General features: G+C 42.0%; 1 protein-coding gene across 1 annotated transcript; it reads right to left on the bottom strand.

Annotated features, from left to right (window-relative positions):
- Positions 1 to 3,534: 3,534 nt before the first annotated feature.
- LOC141641522 (protein FAR1-RELATED SEQUENCE 5-like) lies at positions 3,535 to 24,774 on the bottom strand. Its single transcript, XM_074450181.1, has 5 exons — positions 24,757 to 24,774; positions 24,511 to 24,570; positions 24,407 to 24,425; positions 4,223 to 4,509; positions 3,535 to 4,152 (listed from the first exon to the last, which is right to left on the bottom strand). The coding sequence occupies exons 1-5, from the start codon at positions 24,772 to 24,774 to the stop codon at positions 3,535 to 3,537; spliced, it is 1,002 nt and encodes a 333-aa protein (XP_074306282.1).
- Positions 24,775 to 25,293: the final 519 nt, after the last annotated feature.

Below are 25,293 nucleotides of genomic sequence, written 5' to 3' on the forward strand. Positions count from 1 at the left end.
CTTTGTAACAAAGTTATTGTATTGTTTTAAACTTGTTATTGTATAGTCGTGCTTTCTAATTCTTTCTTTTTTTGTACATCTTTGTAGGTTAATTGTTTTTCGACTTTTTGGAGACAAGGAAAACAGCAAAAGAAGGAGTTGTCATTAACACATTTACATTCGTGAATGTTGATTTTGAATGGAAAGCGACTATCAGGGGTGATAAGGAATCGGGATTTTACACAATGTTTCACATGCTCACATATGAAGGGAAGCACGAGCAAGGATTGTATGCGGTTAACAAGAAATGTGAGAGGATTCCTATATGGCTTGAGATGGTTGCTATTTTGTTGATGTCAGATGTCAACGAGTCAAGAGCATCTCTTTTGGAACAAGTGGGAACTTTCAGGCGGAGTATATCGGAAGTAGAGAAAGAACTTATAAAATTCAGAAGATCAGGGAAGAAAAGGGTTAAAACAATGTACATTCTTTTGGTCCTTCTCGGCGAAACACATAAAAGAACAATTGATTGATTATAGATGGATTTAGCAAACAATTCTAGATGGATTTGTTCGATAATCTAATGTTTAGATAGCTGTTATTGATTGTTTGAACAAATTTGATGTATTTGTCATTGGTTGATTTGAACAAGTTAGTGTTTTTGTAATGCCTTTAAGTTTGTTATTGTAATATCTCTAGACAGTTATTCAAATGATCAAATGCAATTATTCTATCAGCCTTCATGTAGATGATTATTGTAAAGCGTTTGCCCAATTATTTTAAAGCATACCTCTGATTATTTTAAAGCTCTCATGTATCTGATTATTGTAAAGCTCTTCCCCAATTATTTTAAAGCATATCTTTGATTATTGTAACAAATTGGCAAGTGCAAAGCATTATCAATCACTGTAAAGCATTATCAAATTAATATATTTATGGAAAAAATCGAACGATTGCGAATAAACTCAAGATCAATTATTATAAAGCATAATTGTGATTATTGTATAGTTTTCACATGATTATTCAGTTATTCAAATGATCAAATACAATTATTTTAAAGCTTTCACGTAGCTGATTATTGTAAAGCGTTTGCCCAATTATTTTAAAGCATACCTCTGATTATTTTAAAGCTCTCATGTATTTGATTATTGTAAAGCTCTTCCCAAATTATTTTAAAGCATATCCTTGATTATTGTAACAAATTGGCAAGTGCAAAGCATTATCAATCACTGTAAAGCATTATCAAATTAATATATTTATGGAAATATATAAAGCATAATTGTGATTATTGTATAGTTTTCACATGATTATTGTAATAGCGCAAGGTATTATTAAATGAACAAAATCAGAACAATTGCAAAAAAATTCAACATCAATTAATGTAAAGCATAACTTTGATTATTGTAAAAGTCTAACACACTTATTGTAAAGTATACCCCTGATTACTTGTAAAAAAGTCTAACACAATTATTTTGCAATCTTGCGGTTATTTGTAAAGCATAATATGGATTATTTTAAAACGTAATCTTGATTATTTTAAAGCGTAATGCATTTTTCATTTTTCATTCTTCTTCTTCATCTTCATCCTCCATTTCGTTTTCCTCTTCATCTTCTTCCTCCAAAGCATGCTCAACAAACGGATTTGGACAGTTTCTCTTGTCATGGTGTCCCATTTGTTTGCAGTTATTACATAGCCTCTTCGGTTTGCTCGCCTTCTCAATTGCCTTATCCTTGTTTGATTTCATTCTCATGCCGCTTCCTTTGTTTTTTGCAATCTTGGGTGGAAGAACAGTAATATTTGATTTTCTTGAACAACCTAAGAGCATTTCAGTTCTTGATCCTTTGTCAAGCTCTCTTTGGTTGGATTTATTTTCTCTCGGAATTGTAAAAGCATCAAACTTAGCTCCTTGATTTGATTATCAGGCATCGAGTTAAGAACACTTATTGTTGCATAAAACTCTGACCATACCCTTGATAATTCCAATTTTCTCAAATCAGTGGGATCGTAGTCTTGCAATAACTTTCCATCCAGTCCATACAAAGGCTTTCTATATGATTTCTTCGTCCATCTAGTTTCGATGTACTGCTCCGGTATGCTTTGCGATCCTTTTCTGATATAATCCATATAATGTGTTTACAAAGGATTCCTTTCCTCTCAAACATCTTGCACGTACATGTTGTTTCCTTTGATTCGTTATTGTGAGCAACCTTTGCATGCACAAGTGTAGTTATTTTAAAAGGCAATCATAGTTATTATATAGTTCAACATGAATTATTTTATGCGGACTAGCAATTAACACCAAGGTAGAAGTCCTTCAGTTTTTTTATGTTTAATATAATGTTACAAAGTAGTTTTCACATGATTATTAATTTATTCAAATGATCAAATGCAATTATTTTAAAGCTTTTTATGTATTTGATTATTGTAAAGCGTTTGCCCAATTATTGTAAAGCATACCTCTGATTATTTTAAAGCTCTCATGTATCGATTATTGTAAAGCTCTTCCCCAATTATTTTAAAGCATATCCTTGATTATTGTAACAAATTGGCAAGTGTAAAGCATTATCAATTCTTTGTAAAGCATTATCAAATTAATATATTTATGGAAAAAAATCAGAACAATTGCAAATAAACTCTACATCAATTATTGTAAAGCATAATTGTGATTATTGTATAGTTTTCACATGATTATTGTAATGGTAAAAGACGGTTATTGTATTCTTTTATCACAGTTATTGTATGTTAAAGTAAAAAGACAGTTATGTTTATAAAATTGAATAACTTGAAATACTCTATGCTTCCTGTAGGCATCTTCAACATTTATAATGTGCATGTTTCCTTGCTCGAGAAAATCCAACAACGGCACACGAACAGGGAGCCATTTGCACTTGCTCTTGGAACTCATAGAAAACAGTATGTGTGTAGATTTTAGAGGCATGTTTTTCAATCATTGTCTTAGAAGAAACCTGTGGCAATGTCTTTGTCACTTGCAAAGCATCAAGAAATCTGTGATTATAGCGTTGTTGTTCCATTGCACTCTGAAAACGCAACCAAAATTCTACAAGTGTGCCGTCTATGCTCTCAAATCTTTTGAAATAACTGTTTTGACTCTCTGATCTTTGTGTAGTCTTCAAAAGGCAGCCTAAAGGCAAATCCCTAAAGTAAGCAGGTATCCATTTGTGCCTTTTGCCATACATGTATGTCAACCAAGTATTATCATTCAACTCAAAGTCATTAATCACTTGAGTCCATTTTTCTTCAAACTCAATGGGTTCCAAGTCAGTATCCCAAACAACTCCGCATATCCGCTCAACAAAGTCAGTCTCCTTACAAATCTGTGACTCAACTTTATCGGTAAGTTTTTTCATTATATGCCACATGCGAAAGAGCGATGTCTTGCTTGCTTGAATACGTAACGCACCCGAGTTTAATTGCCGGATCTTGATCAAGTAAGAATGCACGAGGTTCCTTGTTGCCCATACAATCAAGGAACTTCTTAAGCACCCAAATGAATGACCCATCGTTCTCATGATCGACAAGTGCGCAGACAAAAGTCAGCGATTTTTTGTGGTTGTCAACACCGATGTGAATGGGGTGAAGGCCATGCGGTACTTGTTAGTACCGTAAGTAGGATCAAAGGTGATGGTGTCCTCAAACAAGGAATAATTCATTCTTGCTTGTGCATCTGCCCAAAAGAGTTTAGCCAAACAATTATCCTCATCAACTTGGTAAGCATAGTAAAAGCCATCTTGCGATTGAGAAAGCGCCTTTAAATAATCGAGAATCATGTCAGCATCATTCTCACCTATATAACATTTAATATTTCTTTTGAAGTTCTTGAAATCATTGAGAGATGCACCAATGTTTGCATACCCATTTGATTGTTCCGCCAGAATTCTAAAAGTCTTGGTAGCCCCGATGTTGAGTTTACAATTGTTAACAATTGTCTGCTTCATGTAAAGGTTAAGTGTTCTTACGTTTTTCTGGAATTCCCGTTCTTTGAGTGAGCAGAGCTTGTGATTATGACCTTCATAAAACGTATCAATAGCATACCCTATTAGCTCCTTAAGGTCATTGAATACAGCACAAAACCGTATTTTTGCCTTGCAACCAAATCTTGTTATTTTTGTTTTCTTTGGCTCTACAGACCTTTTCCTCTTTTTTTTTCTCTTCTGTGTTTTCAAATTCAACAACAGGTTTGAGTTTTTTGCGATCCTCTTTGAATCCATGTCTGTTGCAGACCATTGATTTTTTGTCTATCAAACCATCACGGAATCTTGTTTGTGTGTACTTCCTTGGTATGAAACCACAAGCCACAGCATATAAATTGTAAAACTCTATTGCCTCCTCCAGCTTTACAAACATTAACCCCAGAGCAGGTTTGAAACCATTTTCTACCATCCTATTCCACTCCTCACTGCCACCTGGAGTATATCTCAATCCCAGATTATGGATAGTATTTTCTCCTGTTTCAGACGCAACAGTAGGTGTAGAAAAAGTTGTTGCATTGGTAGTATTAATTTCAATGCCTGGAAACATTAAAACAGGAGAACTGTTATGGTATTATTAATTTCAATATCTTAGATTCTATACAAAACAAAACAATACAACCTCTGCAGTTTGATTATTTTAACGTTATATTTCAGTTATTGTATTATACAAATACAATTATTCTATCAGAGAGGGGAGTGTTTTAATGAAATTGGTAGCCTAGTCCACTACAATACACACACAGTTATTTTAATGTAGTATTAAAGTTATTTCATTATTAAAGAGTAGTTATTGTAAGGATTTTTTGGTCAGATCCTATAAAGTAGTATTTATTATGAAAAAAACAATCTCTGTTACAGCAATTATTTTAACGTTATAATGCAGTTATTGTATTATACAAATGCAATTATTCTATCAGAGAGGGGAGGATTTTAGTGAAATTGGTAGCCTAGTCCACCACAACGCACATACAGTTATTTTAATGTAGTATTAAAGTTATTTCATTATTAAAGAATAGTTATTGTAAGGATTTTTTTGTCAGATCCTATAAAATAGTATTTATTATGAAAAACACAATGCAAAATGACAATTATTTTAACGTTATAATGCGAGTTATTGTATTATACAAATGCAATTATTCTATCGAGGGGGAAAGGGTTTTAGTGAAATTGGTAGCCTAGTCCACCACAATGCACACACAGTTATTTTAATGTAATATCAAAGTTATTTCATTATTAAAGAGTAGTTATTGTAAGGATTTTTTTGTCAGTTCCTATAAAGTAGTATTTATTAGTAAAAAACAATCTCTGTTACAACAATTATTTTAACGTTATAATGCAGTTATTGTATTATACAAATGCAATTATTCTATCAGTTCCTATAAAGTAGTATTAATGCAGTTATTTTAATGTAATAACAAAGTTATTTTAATACTGTAAGGCAGTTATTGTATTATTGTAATCCAATTATTCAAATACTAGATATTGAATGATATCATGAATGAAAACCTACATGCAATTACAGTTAAACTTTACATGCAATTCTTTGTTATGAAAACAATATGAAAACAACTTACATGCAATCGTAATTTGAACAAAAAACTTATCAACGTAATAACAACAGCGATTTTTTATATCAAGCATTATGTCACAAATTTATACCGAATTCATCGTTGTTTGATTATCAAGCATTATTATCAATCATAGTAAGCGTTTGATCGTCGAATTCAAAGATCGTTGAATTTGAATTTTATTAGAAAAACACGTAAATTAAGGCAGAATTTGTTATTTGATTCAATTACTGAAATTATTCGATTATTAAATCGAAATAGGAAGAAATATCAATACCTTGATCGAATTTGAAGAATTAGGGTTTTCGGAGAATTGTGGATCAAATTTAGAAAAATTGATGAACAAATTGATAGTTTTAATTGAAAGAATCAAAATAATGAACGAATTGTTGATCAAATTTGAAGAATCGATGAATTTCTTGATCAAATTTGTTGATCAAAATTTGAAGAAGCGATGAAAAAATTCGCTTGATTTTTTGATGAAACAGAGTGATTATCGAGAGAGAGAAAGGGGGAAAAAGAGAGAAAGCGGGCGATTATGACGGCTAAATTTTTGATAATTGGGTTTTGTCAACTCATTTGCTTATATATGCGGGGGAAACTCACGAAAAGTGGCAAACTCACCGGATCTTGCCTCTATATATATATATATATATATATATATATATATATATATATATATATATATATATATATATATATATATATATATATATATATATATATATATATATATATATAGTATTAGGATCATATGAGTCCACCTCTTACATGTGAGTCAATAAGTTCTCCTTAGAGCCCTTGAATGAGGGAAAAGGATGGCTGAGATTTACACAAGAAAAAAGGAGATTAAAGCTAATTAAACCACTCTCTCACTAATACCCATACTAATTAATTCTAATTAATCACTAATTCAATATATATACATTTTTCTCCCACCTACTTATCTCTCATCCATACAATTTCCCTCATATTTTATCTCAAAAACCTCTCATCTCTCAAAATCCAAAAAAATTCAAAAACAAAAAAATCAAAAAATTATCCCCCCTTTTCTCTCCAACCCAACCCACCGGCTACCACCACCTCTCACCCCGCTGCCACTATTTCCTTTTCCGCCGCCAATAACCCATCCACCGGCCCTTCCCGCCACCAACAACCTATACATAACTTCCTTTTTCTTTACGACCTCCCACCACCACCAACAACAACCCACTCATATCTCCCTTTTTCTCTTCCTCACCACCCACGACCTCCCACCACCACCCACGACACCCCCACAACTCCCACCGTACCATCCGACATCGCCTCCACCGCACCTCACAGCCGCCATCGGCCCACCACGACCGCACACAGCCAATCCGCTCCCCACCACCAACCACAACTTCCTCTCCTCCCCTTGCCTGCGCGCCACCAGTGCCTCCCTCCTTCACACCCCATTTCCCTCCACCAACGCAACCAACCTACCATCCTCTCTCCACCACCATCGGCCCACCACGCTACACCACACCCGAGGACCCCCACGACCACCACCATCCACCCCCACGACTTCACGACATCACCTCAACCCCACGCTACTTTTTTCCAGATCTGAAACTTTATTTATTTGTTTTTTTTTTATTAATTGTGGAGATATCCTCTCCTTTGTCTTCTTCTCCCTTCAAATCTCGTATTTTTTTTTTTGTTTTTGTTTTTTTCTTCTTTCTCTTCTCCTCCCTTCAAATCTTTGTTTTTTATGTTCTTTAATTTTTTTTGTTGGTTTACTGAATTTTTGTTTTTCAGATCCAAATTTAAATCATTTTTTTTTTCGAGTTCCATTTTTAAAATCTACCTTTTAGAGGGTAATAAATGTTTCTTATTTTTTTATATTTCTCAAATCTCCTGTTATTTTTTTTTTCAAAATCCGTCTTTTTTTTAAAGGTACTTTTATTTTAATGTTAGATCTATAAAGATTGGTGGTGTTCGGGGGTTGTGTTAAAGTTACATGTGTAGGCGGTTGGAAATAAATATGACATTAGGTATAATTTTTAAATTTTAGATGTAATATTTTGAAAATAAATTTGATTTTTTCAAATTTTAAATCTCACATAATATCGTTTTTTATTTTTTCTATTAAAGTTACATTTTCTCCATTAAAATTACAGTTTTATCCATTAGAATTACACTTTTCTCCATTAAAATTACACTTTTATCCATTAAAATCACACTTTTATCCATTAAAGTTCTATTATAAAAGTACACTTTTCTCCATTAAAATTACACTTTTTTCTATTAGAATTACATTTTTCTCTGTTAAAATTACACTTTTTTCCGTTAAAATTACACTTTTTTCTGTTAGAATTACACTTCTTCTGCTAAAATTACACTTTTTTCCGTTAAAATTACACTTTTTTCTGTTAGAATTTCACTTCTTCTGCTAAAATTACACTTTTTATCCTTGGAATTACACTTTTTTCTGCTAGAATTACACTTTTTTCTGTTAAAATTATACTTTTTTCTGCTAGAATAACTCTTTTTTCTGCTAAAATTACACTTTTTCTGCTAGAATTACACTTCTATTGGACTAATGTTACACTCTCAATGGACTTGGTCATATTCTGATTGGACTTATGGACTAATGTTACACTCTCAATGGACTAAAATTACATTCTCAGTGAACTGAAATTATACTTTTCTTGACTAAAATTACACTTTCCTGGACTAAAATTACATTCTCCTGGACTAAAATAACAATTTCATTGGACTGAACTTACACTTACATGGACTAAAATAATACTTTTTGTTGTTAAAATAACACTCGTAAAATGTTAAAATTATAATAATTTGTGATAAAATTACAAAAATTCAAAATATTATTCGTCAAAATCACTCGGAAAAGATTGAAGTTAAACTTGTAAAACGCAAAATTCTAGTAAATATTCCTTAAAAATACACTTTTTGCTGTTAAAATTACACTCGTAAAATCCTAAAATGTCGAAAACTTGTCTCGAAAAAAAAAATGAAAAAACCAAACCAGGTTAAATGTTAACAAAATTTTCACAAACTTTGAAGTATAAGACAAAAGGTGGTGTTAATTGTGTATGATAATGAATTAGTGAATATATTACTAAAACTAGAGAGAGAAGTAAATTAATTAGTGTTAAGTGTGTTTCTTGCTTTCAATCTCAACCTTCGACCATGCATGATCCAAGGGTTGTGGAAAGGACTTATGGACTCAAAGTATATGAAGGGACTCATTTGAACTTTACACTATATATATATATATATATATATATATATATATATATATATATATATATATATATATATATATATATATATATATAGATTTGGGATCCTATGAGAACTCATAACATAATGAGAACTGTGAGAACCATTCACAATCGTTAGATCTAAAACCAAATGTAGGACTGCGATTAAATCAACTAAGTCCCCAAATTTTCAACCCCCAGACCTTTCTTATTCCGTCATTTTGAAAAAATCTCATTCTCACTCCTCGTTTTTCCTCTCTCTTCGATTATCACAGTCTTCTCGAGCTTGCGATGACATTAATGGCGACTTATTCCTCCTTCATGCCACCACCTTCCTCCTCTTCAACAACAACAACAACAACAACAACAACAACAAAAACAAAAAAGCAGAAGAAATCAGTGAAGATCAATGAGGCTAACCTAGCATTTCCGATACTCCAATTCAACCCCAATTGTTCCTCTGAAAAGTGCTCTTAAACGCCCAAACTGTTATTCTGATTCCACTCCTAATGATTCTTGTAAATTTCTTTTCTTTTCTTTATTTGTTTTAATTATGTTATCACTTTTGATTTGTTTTAATGTTTATAGTAGTTGAAAGTTAATTAGGATCAAATCTTGCTAATAATTAGGGTTTCTGAGTTGATTGAATTAGTTACTGATTGTTAATTTGGTAAAAGAACAAGTTAGTTTAAGCATTTTTAGGTTGAAATTTAAATTGAAATTAAGAGAAGTAATGGCAGCGGAAAATGATATTTGTGTTTTCGAGCTTTCGAGCTTTCGAGTTTTAAACTGCTTGAACTCGACGCGGCCAACAAGGAGGCTAAGAGGGCCAAGGCTGAGGCTGAAGAGGCAGTCCGTGCTGAGAGAAAACTTAGGGAGGACGCTGAAAAGGAGGTCCTTGCTGAGAGAGCCAAGGCCGAGGCTGCGGCGGCTGAAGCTGCTAAGCTGCTGGAGGGGCGTGACCTTGTTCAGAAGCACGCCGACCTTTACCGTACGCAGAGGGACAAATTTAGGGGCCTGTTTCAGGCCCAGGGGAAGGTGGTCCGGAACAAAGATGCTATCATCTCTCAAAGGGAGGAGGACATTGAGACGCTCCAAACCGTTCTCCTCCCTAACATGTGCGCCCAATACCGGGACCTGGCCGAAGAAGCTGCCAGGGAAGTGATTGGGGAGCTCTTCCCTCTTGATGGCTCCTTTCCGTGGGACAAATTTGACGAGCTGTTTGATGACAAGCTCGAAGCTAAGGAGAAAGCCGCGGCGGAGAAGGACCAATCAGGGCACAGCCCATGAAACGTCAGCCAATCAGCAAACAGACACGTGTCAGACATGCAACCACGGAATGTCAATCGTTGCAACAGTTGAACGTCAATCAATGCAACAGTGACCAAGCGTCTTCAACATGCCCCTTCATATCTCTCTGCCTATTCATCTTCCTCAACAAACTCCTAAGTATCTGTTCTCCGCCGGCCACATGATCAACCAAGCTTGTCAAAGGGTGGGGCAATCAAAAGCACACGGCGCTCACAACCTCGGTCTCGGCCAAAGACCACTTTCTTTTCCACATCTGATGTCCATTACACATCCATGTGGAGGGGGGATATGGTACGGCCTAAGCAGAGCCACGCCGAGGTATAAGAAGCCGGGGCAGAAAAATTTTGTCTTACGCAGAATATACGCTCAACATACATCGGAGCCCATACCACGGCATAGACTACGCTGGGGGCAAATTGATGGGGCATATTCTGCACCCTCTGACCAAGCCAACACATTGAGCAAGGTCAAAGATATCCACAGCCGGGGCACACATCCGCGAACTCATATCCAAGACCCCTCGACATAGAGTCAACAGGGCCCGCCGGCCTGCCATGGGTCCCTCGGCCGAGGGTAGATCAGTCTTTCCACCTGCTAGCCACTTGGCCACTTGGCCACTACGTGACAAAAGGTGAAAGTCTATAAATACTCCTCAACCCTCATTGAGGAGAGGATCCACAATTTACCCTAAGAATCACTATTCATCTGGTAATATCCTCCTTATCTCTCTACAATATATACTTCGCCAAGTAACAACTTATCTCTTAAGTTTACTGACTTGAGCGTCGGAGTGAGTTCGCTCGGTCCAAAGCCGAGCCCTCAGTTTGTTCACTGTTTCAGGAGACCGAAAGGAGAAGCCAACCAAAGACGTCATTCTACAAGCACGGGTGGTAACAAATAACTGCTCTGGAATTACACCCGGAACACTTAGCTTTGCTGGAAATATCTTAGAAGACAAGGCGAAAATTAATTAGTTTAATTAGTATACTCTTCGATTATCACAGTTTTGAAGAATTATGATAATTGCAGATAATGAAATGCTTATAGTGGATGGCAAATATGCTACTTCGTATAATTGAAAATGTTTGCATATGCCTTTTTCTATGCATACAGTTGTGATGGCGCATATTCTGCACCCGCTGACCGAGTCAACATATTGAGTAAGGTCGAAGCCAAAAGACAGCAAGTCAACGTATTAGACAGCCTAACCGACGCAGCCTGTCGGCCTGTCACTTGGGTCTCGGTCTCGGCAACTAGCCGGCCGAGAGGCATATCCGCGTACTCACATCCAGTCCCCTCGGCATGGAGTCAACCAGGCCAGTCGACCTGCCATGGGTCCCTCGGCCGAGGGTAGAACAGTCTTTCCACCTGCTAACCACTTGGCCACTTGGCCACTACGTGACAAAAGGTGAAAGTCTATAAATACTCCACTTCTCTCATTGAGAAAAGGATCCCAAAAACAAACCGAAAATCTGGTATAAACTCCCTTATCTCTCTACAATATACTTTGCCAAGTTAACACACAACTTAATCTCTTTAAGTTTACTGACTTGAGCGTCAGAGTGAGTACGCTCGGTACCAAGCCGAGCCCTCAGTTTGTTCATCTTTACAGAAGAGACCGAAAGGAAGAGACAAGCAAAAAGACGTCATTCATCAAGCTTACGTGGTCACAAATCCTGCTCCGGAATTACACCCGGAACAATTGGCGCCGTCTGTGAGAAAAAGATACTAAAAGCTAGTCATCTCCCTTACAAAAAAAAAAAAAAACCAAACCCACTCAAAGAGCTAAGAAGATGTCAAAACAACAAGAAATAACTGTGAGTGACGAAACTGCATTCTACCAGGATGACGCGTTCCCTAATTCTGAGATCGGGCAGTCCCCCACCGGCCGAGTCATTGAGCCGGTGAAGTACGGGATGCCAAGAGAGCGAAACCCGCCGCCGACCGAAGCCAAGTCACTATAATGGGACTTGTGGTCGTCGGCCAAATTGAAGCTATTCCTGGACACGATGGGTGATACGCGGTTACCCCCGTCACGACGACGGCGCGCGCGCCTCCACGGGTGACCAGGGCCCATAAAGTGACTCCGAACAACTTGACCGGAGTATTACAAGGAGCGGGGCATGTTAGGACGCCGGCGGAGCCCGTGGTGCCAGTGGCAGACCAAAGTCCTTCCCCCACTCGCGGGAGGACAGCGTCGCCGCAGCAACAACGAGGCCCGCCCCGAAGAAATGAAAGAAGTCCGACTCTCCAAAGTCGGACAACAAGAAGCCCTTCCCGCCAGACGGAGAGAAGCCGGACTAAGGTTGCGAGGAGCCGATCGCCGCGTGTCATTCGACACGTGGTCAGACAGCCCCTCAGTGCCTATGTCCTCGAAGTCTCTGTGCCGACTAAACTAAAGCTGCCGCCCCTATCATACAAAGGGGATAGCGACCCAACCGACCATGCCGAGGATTTTGAGTCGTACATGTCGGTATGGGAGCAGCCTGATGAGGTATGGTGCCGAGTCTTCCCAACAACCCTGCATGGGATGGCCCAGAGTTGGTACAAGGGGCTACCTAACGGCTCGGTATACTGCTATGCCGACCTGAGAGACAATTTCATAGCCCAGTACGCTTGCAACAAGAGAAGGGCCGTGGAGACATCAGATCTCCTCACCATCCGAAAGAGGGAGGACGAGTCCCTCCGGAGCTACGTGAAGAGGTTCGACGCAAAAGTTCAGCAGATCCGTGAGCTGAACACCGAACTGGCGGCCTTCGCCTTGATGAAAGGCCTCCGAAAAGGCGAGTTCAAAAACGAGCTGATCAAGTGCGAGGACCTCAACCTAGACACCACCAGAAAAATGGCCGACCGAGCCGTAAAGGTGGAGGACTATCACAAGACCTGGGTAGGCCACAGCGAATCTGGGCACCCAGAGAGGAAGAGCCGCCGGGAGAACGTTGATGAAGGTCGCCGTGACATGAATCGGTCACGGCCTGAGAGATTTAATAGGAAACAGAACTCGGCGGGCGCCGGGGGAAGTTCGGGACCATACACCCAGAAGCGGTACAGCAGTCTCACCCCCCTGGTCAAATCACCGGCGAGGTCTTTGCCCTAAGCAAGAATGAAGGTCAGAAATGGGCAAGGCCCCCCAAGGCGAAGGGGGAGGGCGACCTTAGCCAGTTTTGCGATTACCACGGCCAAGCCGGCCATAAGACCGACAACTGTCGGCATCTGAGGAACGCCATCGAGGAGCTAATCCGAAAGGGGGCCCTCAGCAAGTATGTAGCTGGAGTCCCAGAAACAAGCTCCGACGCGGCGAATAGAAAATCAGTATTCCAGTGAATGGGAGTGATCCAGGTTGTCATCGGGGGGAACGAGAACGGTGGGTCAGCTAATGGGCACAAACGGCACCTGAATGAGCTATACCAAGCCATCAACTTTGTGCCCAAAACAGCGATCCCCGCTTCCACAATCCCCGATATAACCATCGGGAAGAAGGACTACGAGGGAGTCGTCGCTCCCCACAGCGACCCGCTTGTAGTCCACCTAGACATAGCCAACCACTTGGTCAAAAGGTGCCTGATTGACACAGGCGCCTACACAAACATCATGTTCAAGGAGTGCTTTCTCAATCTCGGTCTGAAGATTGAAGACCTGAGCCCCTGCACCAACCCACTATACAACTTCTCCGGGGCCGGCCTGGTACTCCTGGGGTCAATCAGACTGCCGGTGATGTTTGGCCAAGCCGATGCGGCCAAGAATGTTTTATCTGAGTTCGTGGTCATTGATGGTTCGTCTGCCTACAATGTTCTCATAGGCCGAGTCACTTTGAGCGAGGCCGATGCAGTGATGTCCATCCGAGCCTTGACACTGATGTATATCTCAGACTGGGGGGAAGCGCAAAAGCTCGTCTCAAAGGACGAAAGAGACGAAATGTTCAATGTCCAAGTATCTGCCAGGGGGTGCAACATGCAATCCCTCAAAGTGGCGAAAAAATCAGAGAAAGGGGAGAGCCCATCCTTACAGCAGGAGGGTGATCTGATGCACACCAACGTCGGCATGGTCGAAGGAGCCGAGACCGAGGAAGTGGAAATTGACCCAGGGCGCACCGTAACTGTCGGTGTCGGCCTGGAGCCAAAATTCAAGGCCTATCTTCTAGACCTGCTGAGGAAGAACAAAGATGTCTTCGCATACTCAGCCGCCGAGATGCTAGGCGTGAGCCGGGAGGTGATCGTTCACAAGCTGAACGTACTCTCCACCGCTCGCCCTGTCAAGCAAAAGATGAGGAACTCCTCGGCCGAGAAAGATGAGGCCATCAAAGCTGAAGTAGACAAACTATTAGAGGCAGGCTTTATCATGCCTTGTACTTACCCTGAGTGGCTAGCAAATATTGTAATGGTGAGGAAGTCATCAGGGGCGTGGAGGATGTGTGTTGATTTTACCAATCTTAATAAAGCGTGCCCTAAAGATTGTTATCCCTTGCCTCGAATAAATAGTTTAATTGATGCAACGGCAGGCTACACCATGCTAAGCCTGCTAGACGCCTTCTCAGGGTATCATCAGGTGTTTATGGCTGAAGAAGACATGCCTAAGTGCGAATTCATCACCGGTAACGGCACATACATGTATAAAATGCTGCCGTTCGGTTTGAAGAACGCTGGCGCAACTTACACTAGGCTGGTGGACAAAGTGTTTCAAGATCAAAAAGGGCGAAACATCAAGGCTTACGTCGACGATGCTATTGTAAAGAGCAAGTCTGACAGCGAGCACTTGGCCGATTTGAGCGAGACATTTTGTTCACTAAGGAAATATAAGATGAAGCTTAACCCAATGAAATGAAACTTCGGTGTCCGGGCCGGCAAGTTCCTCGGCGTGCTTGTCAGCGCCAGGGGAATTGATGCCAATCCAGAGAAAGTCCAAGCAATACTAGACCTGCCGGAGCCGAGGAATCGAAAAGAGGTTATGATGCTGACCAGGAGGATGGCGGCTCTCGCCCGCTTCATGTCTCGGTCGGCCGACAAGAGCACCCCATTCTTTAAAGTGCTAAAGGGGAATAAAGGCTTTAGCTGGGGGGAGGAACAGAGCACGACTTTCAAGCAACTGAAAGCCCACCTTCTAACTCTCCCGACCCTGTCCAGGCCGACGCTGGGGGAGACGCTATATATATACTTAGCAGTTATCTCGGCCATGGTCAGTGCCGTTATCGTCAGGGAAGAGAACAAGCAGCAACACCCAATCTACTTCATCAGCCATACACTGCTGGCCGCCGAAAAAAATTATCCACTTATCGAAAAAGCAGCCCTCGCCGTAGTCGTTACCGCAAGGAAGCTGAAACCCTACTTCGACGCGCATCCCGTGACGGTCTTAACCGACCAGCCATTGGAAAAAGCGTTAGAAAAATTCGAAAAATCAGGCAGACTTATCAAATGGGCAGTGGAGCTCTCCGGCTTTGGCATCCAGTACAAACCGAGGCCTTCGATAAAGGGGCAAGCACTTGCAGACTTCCTAGCCGAGTGCACATATCAAGAAGAATCACATCCCGGGGTGTGGGAAGTATACACCGACGGATCCTCCATGGCGAACAGCTCAGAAGCCGACATCCTTATCACCAGCCCTAACGGGGACGGGTTTGAGTACGCCTTGAAGTTTACCTTCTCGGCCTCAAACAACGAATCCGAATATGAGGCGGTGATAACTGGAGTCGAGTTAGCTAGAGCTGCCGGGGCGGAACATATTGTGTTGAAGACAGATTCACTACTAGTGACCAATCAAATCAGAGGAGAGTATGAGGCTCGAGATGACGGGATGATAAGGTACCTGGAAAGGGTAAAAGCTGACACCGCAAAATTGAAATCTTTCCAAATACAGTGCATCCCCAGGTCCGAGAACAACCGAGCCGACGCTCTCACAAAACTTGCCAGTTCAAGCATCAAGAATGTCAGTCGAACCGTGCTGGTGGATATCAGGAATGCTAAAAGCATCACTGAGACCGTCGGCATGGTGGGCGACATCGAGACGACGTGGATGACTCCGATAATGAAATACAAACTGACAAAAGAGTTACCGGAGGACCGCAGTCTCTCTCAGAGGATAAGAAGGATCGCCGCAAGGTACTCGGTGTTCGAAGGAGAATTGTATAGAAGGTCCGTAATAAGACCACTTTTGAAATGCGTCGGCCCAGCCGACGCGGAGCTAATACTGACAGAGATTCACGAAGGCATCTGCGGACATCACATGGGGGCGAGAACGTTAGGCCACAAAGCTCTCCGAGCCGGCTACTTCTGGCCGACCATGCTGAAAGATTCCAGAACAAAGACCAAGAAGTGCAAGAATTGTCAGATGCATGCTCCGGTGATACATGCTCCTTCCCGAGACCTGCAACCAGTACTTAGTCCCCTACCGTTTGCACAATGGGGGATGGATTTATTAGGACCATTTCTGACGGCCTCCGGAGGAAGGAAATACCTGATCGTCGCCATTGACTACTTCACCAAATGGGTCGAAGCTGTCGCGGTACCTGCCAAGACCACGGCGGCCGTAAGAAAGGTGATTTGGGAGAACATCATAACTCGTTTTGGGTTACCCCAAGTCATGGTATTTGACCACGGCCGAGAGTTTTGGAGTGACATGGTGATGAACTGGCTGGAAGAGCTCGGTATCAAATTTTCATACTCCTCCATCTGCCACCTTCAAAGCAACGGGCAGGCGGAAGCAGCTAATAAAACAATACTGAACGGGCTGAAAAAGAAGGTTGAAGATCTAAAGGGAGGATGGGCTGATGAACTACCCGGCATCCTGTGGTCACTTCGAACCACGGAGAAAGAAGCAACAGGGTACAGTCCATTCCACCTAGTCTTTGGGTCTGAGGCCGTCCTGCCAATTGAAGCAGCGGTGCCGACATTTAGAACGCAAACCTTTGACCCAGTCGAAAATGAGGAAGGCCTGAGAGCCTCCCTAGACTGGTCGAAGAAAGTCGAGATACGGCATGGCTCAACTTGGCAGTATATCAAAACCGAATGAAAAGAGCATACAACCGTAGGGTCCACAAAAGGGACTTAAAAGTAGGAGATCTAGTCCTAAGAAAGTCGGCCGCAAGAAACAAAGGAAATATCCATGGTAAAATGACGGCCAACTGGGAAGGACCCTACAAGGTGGTTGAAGAAATGAGGCCGGGGACATACCGGCTGACAGACATGGAGGGAGTGCCTCTGATGAGCCACTGGAACACAGATAACCTTAGAAAATACTTCATATAGCGGCGGAGGTGTCCGAGACCGTTATGGGCACCCCAACGCGTGATTATACCTAATGAAGAGTGATCCAAGTTTTCCATCAAAATGAAGAGTCCCCTCCGTAGTCGTACCAAGGTAGACGCCACGGCGAAAGCCGGGCAGTCACCGTAATGGCAGTTGATACTCGCAAAAGCGACCAACATTCTTAGTAGACGCCAACCGGGCAGTCACTACCAATGCAGTTGATACTCGCGAAAGCGACCAACATGCTTAAGAACGTATAAGTACAGTTGAGAACGCAAATCTGACTGCCCCGGCCAATCCGGGAGTGGTAGAGGAAGCGATCAATATGTCTATTGATACGAACGCTGTCGAGCCGTAACCTCGATTGCCTCGGCCAAAGCCGGGAGTGGCGGGGAACAACGACCGATACGCTAACATGTTCACAACAGCAGTTGGGAAGCGCAAATCTGACCGCCTCGGCTAAGACCGGGAGTGGAGGAGGAAGCGACCGACATGCCAACATGTTTAAAAACGTTTAAGTACAGTTGAGATACGCAATCTAACTGCCTCGGCAAGGCCGAAGGTAAAAACGAAAAAGCGCTCAATATGTTAAAAACGTAAGAAGACAATTTAATGGAGGATGAGATCAAAAGCCTCGGCTAAGCCGAAGGCAAATAGACAAACTTTATTAAAAATGTTTACAAGGCAAAACAAAGTCGACGGCCGTCCCCATAGGGATAGCCTAAACACAACCTACCAAAGTTTATCAAAAAAGAGAAGGTACAACAAAAGGTTACAAACATAAGACTTGAAGCGCCAAAAGGATGGCAGGGAGGAAAGGCTCAAAAGTTGGCCCCCGAACAGCTGAAGCTGTCAGAAGGGCCGGGTGAATTTGGTGACGACCGCTCGTCTCCCTATGCTTGTTGCTCGCCACCGGCAGCAGTAGCAGCATCACCAACGGTGGGCGGCCCAGAGGAAAGCTTGACAGCTTCACTTGCCTTTGCCCTCTCAGCCTCCTCTCTGGCCTCCTTCACCTTAGCATCCCGGGCCGCCTTCTCCGCAGCCTTCTGAGCGGCCTTCGCCGCCTTCGCCTCATCCGCAGCCTTAGCCTCCGCAGCAGCGGCCTTCTCATCCAAAAGCCGGTCAAATTCTTGCCACAGGAAGGAGCCTTCAGGAACGAGCTCTTTAATTGCATCCCTGGTAGCATCTTGACTTGGTCCGTGATCGGGCACACATGTCGGGATGATGACGGTCTTGGCGTCTCAATGTCCTTCTCTCTCGAGCAAGGATAGCCTTTGTGTTCTTATGCTCCTTCGCCTCCCGAATGCGAGTCTTCCATCTCTCCTTCGCTCAACCACGACCTTATAGCCGCCCTCAAATTTGTCTTTCTCCTCCCGCGAGCTTAAGCGGCGTCGGCCTCTCCAGCCTCAGCCTTAGCTCTCTCGGCCAGGACCACCTTCTCAGCTTCCTCCCTAAGCTTTCGCTCAGCGAGGAAGTCCTTCATGGCGGCCTGGAAGTCCTCCCTCGACTTCTCGGCCTCCTTCTTAGCAGCGGCAAGCTCGAGCCTAAAGCTGTTCAGCGCGGGGGCTCGAGCCATGACCTTTTCTTGGTCCATAATATGAGCGCCGGCTAGCTCAGCCCACTTCACCAGCTTCTTGGACAACCTTATGCCTTCCGCCGTAAGCTGAGCGGGGGAAACCTTCTGGGATGAGGAGTCGACGGTGACATTTCTATCGCCCGTCTGCACAGGCTGCTTCTCCAATTGCCGTTCAGTGAGAACGACGGCTGATCTACAAAAAATCCAGACAAAGCATCCATGTCAACATTCATCGACATATCAGAAAGCCTGTCATCAGGGACGCCTAGGGAACCTGCTAAATCCGAGCCATGGGTTAGATCTGTACCAGTCCTAGCCTTCTTGGGCAGAGGGCCGGTTGACCCCTTCTCTTTCCCTGCCTCGGTAACAGCAGTAGTAGGGGTCTTTTCCTTCCTCTTATTTGAAGGAGGAGGACCCTCCACAACGGTGACCTCCTCTTCAACATCGACGACCACCTGCTCCTTTTGGACTACGGGGATTGAAGATTGAGCTGGAGTTGATGCCGTTGCCGCCGTAGACGTTGTTTTTGGTCTCCGGCGCGGCACGTTACCGCCGATCTCCGCTCGAGCCGCCGCCACATCCATTGCCTTCATCGCCTGCTCTATAAGCTCGTGCGGGGCCGGTCTGCGATCACGTGGCGCAGCTTAGGATGCAGCTCAACGACTCTCCCGCCCTGGTCGAGTCCCAACCTTTTTAGGATATCAGCGGAGAGATCCTGTCCGAATCGATCTGCAAGAAACAAAGCAAGAGTTAAGTAAAAGAAGTAAACCGGGGCAAATACAGAAGCATAAAAAGAAAAAGTGGGCCTCACACCGACCCCACTCATCCTGGCCGAGGACCGGTATGAGGCCGACGTGGCAAAGCAGCTCGTCTTGAAGGACGATCTGCGTCGGGGGCATCCATCCTTTCGGCGTGCCATCCTTCTCAGCCTCGAACAGGCTCATTGCCCGCTCTTCGTCCTCCTTAAGATAGACCTTCTTGGCGTCCATCTTAAGCTTATTCCGGGAGACATATCTATCATGCTCCCCCTGATTCTCACACCGCAAGTTGACGCGGCTCTGAAAGGACCGGGGCAGTGGATAGTCCTCCGGCACCTCAACATATACCCACCGCCCCTTCCAGTCCTTGCAAGATGTCAGCTTGGAAACGGTGACGAAACCCGGCTCGGTCTGTATACTATACCACCCCGAGCCGCCTAGGGTAGTCTGCCGAAGATGGTGGAGCCGGCGGAAGAGGTTCACCGTTGGGGCCTCCCCTTTGAAGAGACATAACCATACAAAGCCAATAATAGTCCTAATGGCCAACAGATGCAGTTGTGCCACGGCGACGTTCATAGCTTTGATTATGGCGGCGACGTGTTCATTAAGAGGAAATCGGAGCCCATACTCCAGATGTCTGATGTACACGCCGATACAGCCTTCGGGAGGGCAACAGACCACCTGATCACCCCCAGGGATAACAATTCTATACCCCCTGCTGAAGGAGTAATGATCTTCAAAAAGATCAGGCCTGGAACAACTAGGGAACTTATTCGTCCAAGCACGATCAGGATTGATCGAGCAGGCTTCGCCGTGCCACGAATAACGCGGCCTCTCTGAGTCGGATTGGGTCACTTCATCATCATCATCATCGAAACCCTCCAAAAATTTCTCCTCAATTTCAGGAGAACGCGACTTGGGACCCCCAAACCCTATCGGGGTGACAACCAGTGGCTCCTGTTCATCAGGACGCGACGGTTCGCCCCCTAGCGCAGAGGTACTGGGTTGAGCATCAGCATAAGATATGGTGACAACAATTATTTAAACAAGTAAAAAGTTGGGAAAAAATTTGTTTGTTTACCTTGGAAGAAAGTGTTACGCCGAGTAACGCTTTGAAGACTAGAGAGCAATTTCTTCGAAAAAGCTAAGAGAGAGGAAATTTTTTGAAAAAATGAAGTTTGATGGCCAAAATGAGGGGATAACTGCTCTATTTATAGAGCAAACCCATTAAGTGGACCAATCAGAGCAAAGCCCATGAAGCGTCCACCAATCAGCACCAAGCCACGTGTCAAGCATGCAGCCACGGAATGTCAATCGACATACAGTAACAAATCTTCTTCGACACGCTCCTTGGTATCTACTTTCTAACGGCCAACTAATCAACCAAGCTTGGCAGCACCGACCGGGGGCAATCAAAAGCACACGGCACTCTCAACCTTGGTCTCGACCAGCGCCATTTTCCTTTTCCACATTGGATGACCATTACACAACCATGTGGAGGGGGGATATGGTACGGCCTGAACAGAACCAAGCCGAGGAAGAAGAAGCCGACGAAGAAGCTCAACATGCGCAGAATACGCTCAACACTCATCGAAGGTCCATACCACGGCATAGACTACGCTGGGGGCAAATTGATGGGGCATATTCTGCACCCGCTGACCGAGTCAACATATTGAGCAAGGTCGAAGCCAAAAGACAGCAAGTCAACGTATTAGACAGCCTAACCGACGCAGCCTGTCGGCCTGTCACTTGGGTCTCGGTCTCGGCAACTAGCCGGCCGAGAGGCATATCCGCGTACTCACATCCAGTCCCCTCGGCATGGAGTCAACCAGGCCAGCCGGCCTGCCATGGGTCCCTCGGCCGAGGGTAGAACAGTCTTTCCACCTGCTAACCACTTGGCCACTTGGCCACTACGTGACAAAAGGTGAAAGTATATAAATACTCCACTTCTCTCATTGAGAAAATGATCCCAACAACAAACCGAAAATCTGGTATAAACTCCCTTATCTCTCTACAATATACTTTGCCAAGTTAACACACAACTTAATCTCTTTAAGTTTACTGACTTGAGCGTCGGAGTGAGTACGCTCGGTACCAAGCCGAGCCCTCAGTTTGTTCATCTTTACATAAGAGACCGAAAGGAAGAGACAAGCAAAAAGACGTCATTCATCAAGCTTACGTGGTCACAAATCCTGCTCCGGAATTACACCCGGAACAAGTTGAAATATTTTTGAGACTCAATAAGGTTTCAATATATTATTCTTTTGTATTCACTCTAGTTACTTAATAATCTTCCAGAAACGGACAAGGACTTTACCACTCTTCAAAGCCATGATTGCTGGCGGAAGTTACCTCGTTACAGCAGCATGAGCTACTTTAGCTGAGCTGATCAAGAAGATTTTTGTGAAGAGATTGATGCTAGATGTTCTGGAATGGTAACTCAGAATTAGATTGATGCTATCTGACTTCTAAGTTCTAAGTCTTAGAATTAGCTATTGCCTATTAGGACTGAAGTAGCATTATTTGACTGAGATCGGTGATATTATTAGCTATTGCATATCAAAAACTGTAAAAGAGAAATTTAACTGTCAATTTGCACGGGTGTCTGCTAGATGAGAAGAATATGCAGTGCTATGTTTAGAATAGTAAAGTTGTTGATGTATAATTTAAACGCGTGAAATAAGGTTCTATGTGCATGAAATATGTGTTAAATGTGCATAAAATAAGGTTCTATGTGCATGAAATAAGGCTCTATGTGCATGAAATAAGGTTCCATCTGCATTAAAGAGTTCTTCAGTTGCATCAGTTGGTTATATTATGATAATAATTACTGTTGGATAAGGACGCGTTAATTTTATATGGCCATGAAATAAGATTATATGTGCATGAAATAAGGTTCTATGTGCATGAAATAAGGTTCTATGTGCATTAAAAAGTTCTTCAGTTGCATCAGTTGGTTATATTATGATACTAATTACTGTTGGCTAAGGGCGCGTTAATTTTATATGTGCATGAAATAAGATTATATGTGCATGAAATAAGGTTCTATGTGCATTAAAAAGTTCTTCAGTTGCATCAGTTGGTTACATTATGATACTAATTACTGTTGGCTAAGGACGCGTTAATTTTATATGGCCATGAAATAAGATTATATGTGCATGAAATAAGGTTTTATGTGCATGAAATAAGGTTCTATGTGCATTAAAAAGTTCTTCAGTTGCATCAGTTGGTTATATTATGATACTAATTATTGTTGGCTAAGGACGCGTTAATTTTATATGGGCATGAAATAAGGTTCTATGTGCATGAAATAAGGTTCTATGTACATGAAATAAGGGAAATGATTGGGGAGGAGATTTAATGTATTTAACGGCCTTTTTATGTAATTACAAGGCATTTTAGTGTATCTATTACATATCTTACTAATATATGAGAAACATTTCAGTGTACTTATTTCAGTTATTTCGTACTTGTATTTGTTTAGTGTACTTTAAAGGCTATTAGCTCAATGGTAGAGCAATGTGCATATTTTGCACAAAGGTATGGGTTCGAGTCCCATATAGCATATTAAATCGCAAAATATCATGATAGAAAGGTGTCATGAACTCATGATGCGAGAAATACAATAGAATTATGATTAAGGAGGCCATAATCATATTGGGGCAATGATGTGAAGACCATGATCAGACTCAGCGAGAAGCAACAAAGGGAATGACAAGCGAGTATAATAGCTTAATTAGCTTCTTAGTGATCAGATGTTCAAGTCAAGCATTTCCAAAAACTAGCATATGTATCATACATGCCATACTTAAAATAGGATCACTAGTTACATATAAGTTTTCAATCTTAAAGTAAACGAAAGAATGGTATTTCATAGCCAATATGGGAGTCGAACCCACATTTTGTGCATAGCACAATACTCTACCATTTGAGCTAATTGGCTTTCGAATAAGTAAAATGTATATACTCGTATTAACTGTGTACTAGTACCAATTAACTGTCTACAAACCCAATCAGGCGCGACAGACTGGGTCAGTCTGATGAACTCAAACTTACCACACCTGCAGCTTTGATACCATTTTATTCCGGCTGAACTTTTCAAGCGAACATAATACTCCTTAAAAAGAGAGAGAATAGACGCATTGCAAAACTACTTCAACACGACATAATTAGACGACGATTACAAAGCAAAAGGATAAAAAATGAAGCTGAAGAAGCTAATGATGAGTACTGGTTCACACTAGAAGAGAAGTGCTTTCACCAGAACTCCATAATCATTGGTTAAATACTTTGTACACTGGTCAAAACTTAAATTAACATTACCTATCTGTGAAGCATAACAATCTTAGGGGTCCTTCTGTTAATAGATCATGATTACTATCAAACCACGGATGCAGAAACCCAGTAAGTTTCTCGACTTAATGCTAACTTGGTTCCCTATATTTTAATCAAACGCATATGTTGATCATTAATGGTCAGTGAGCTTCTTTATCTATCATAATCTCTGATTTAAAAAAGAAATCGAATTATATGAAAGATTCTACAGAGAGAATTTTTTTTTGAATCTTATATATAAGCCTTCTCACATGTTAGACAGATAGAAAGCGGTGCACTTACATATGGCGAACTTTATGGCTCCGGAATAGTGAATACTAAGCTTCAACAATGATCACAATACAAAGCTTCAACAATGATCACAATATAAAACTTGAAAAGACCGAAATCATTGACAAACCTGACAAAAGAAGGGCAGCCTACAAAGCAATTCATCAAAAACTGGAATGCATTGTTCCAATGTTTAGTGTTGGAAGTGGCATGCTCAGACCCTTTGCCACAAACCAAATGAAGATAACCGATGCCATAAGCAGGCTTCAAGCTTCCAGAAAAAATCTTCCTATCCTATAATTTTGTTCCACAAAATCATTGCAGGATCATTCAGTGGCGAATCTAAGATTTATGGAATGGGGATGTTGTAGTTGCAAGGGCTCGAACTCGGGTGAATACTCCATATTTACAACTCACTATTATAAGAATGGGTTTGTGTTATAAATGAATAACAAGGACTCGACTTAGACCGTCTTATACCCAGATATTTGATGCCATCGACATCCAGGCCCATCATACAGCTACAACTCACACTACTTGACCAAACCAAAGAATGCAACATAACTTCTGTGACGGTCTGAAAACTTAGCATTGTTACTGCCTTATAACTGGCCTCTAATCCAACTCTATTACACCATGAAAACACACTCAAATGCAACCCCATCCACGCACTAGCAACCAACAACGACGCACATGCAGCTGGACTCCCCAATGACCCAAAATGTTCTAACAGCTGGACTCCCCAATGACCCAAAACGTCCTTAGAATGACTCAAAAACACGGGCTGTAAAACCGACTATAAACTTGACAGTTTCAGCAACTAAACCAAGTATTCCCTTATATAGTATTGTACTACCATGTCCCAAAAGTTTCAGACGGAAGGAAGCTAAAACGAATGCAAAATAACTTTACGACTTTGCCGAAATCGACCAAAACAGAGTATTTTTACTGCTGATGTCCACCTACTATTCACGCAATAAGATTGCTGATTGTTCAATTGATTTTAAAATGCTAAAT

The sequence above is a fragment of the Silene latifolia genome, chromosome 2, assembly GCF_048544455.1.
Source record: "Silene latifolia isolate original U9 population chromosome 2, ASM4854445v1, whole genome shotgun sequence".
In the NCBI taxonomy this organism is placed as follows: domain Eukaryota; kingdom Viridiplantae; phylum Streptophyta; class Magnoliopsida; order Caryophyllales; family Caryophyllaceae; genus Silene; species Silene latifolia.

Excerpts from the sequence above, each read along its gene's own strand:
- LOC141641522 (XM_074450181.1), bottom strand. Across the intron at positions 4,153-4,222 it reads TGATAGACAAAAAATCAATG|AAGAGAAAAAAAAAGAGGAA; the intron begins GTCTGCAACAGA and ends TTGAAAACACAG.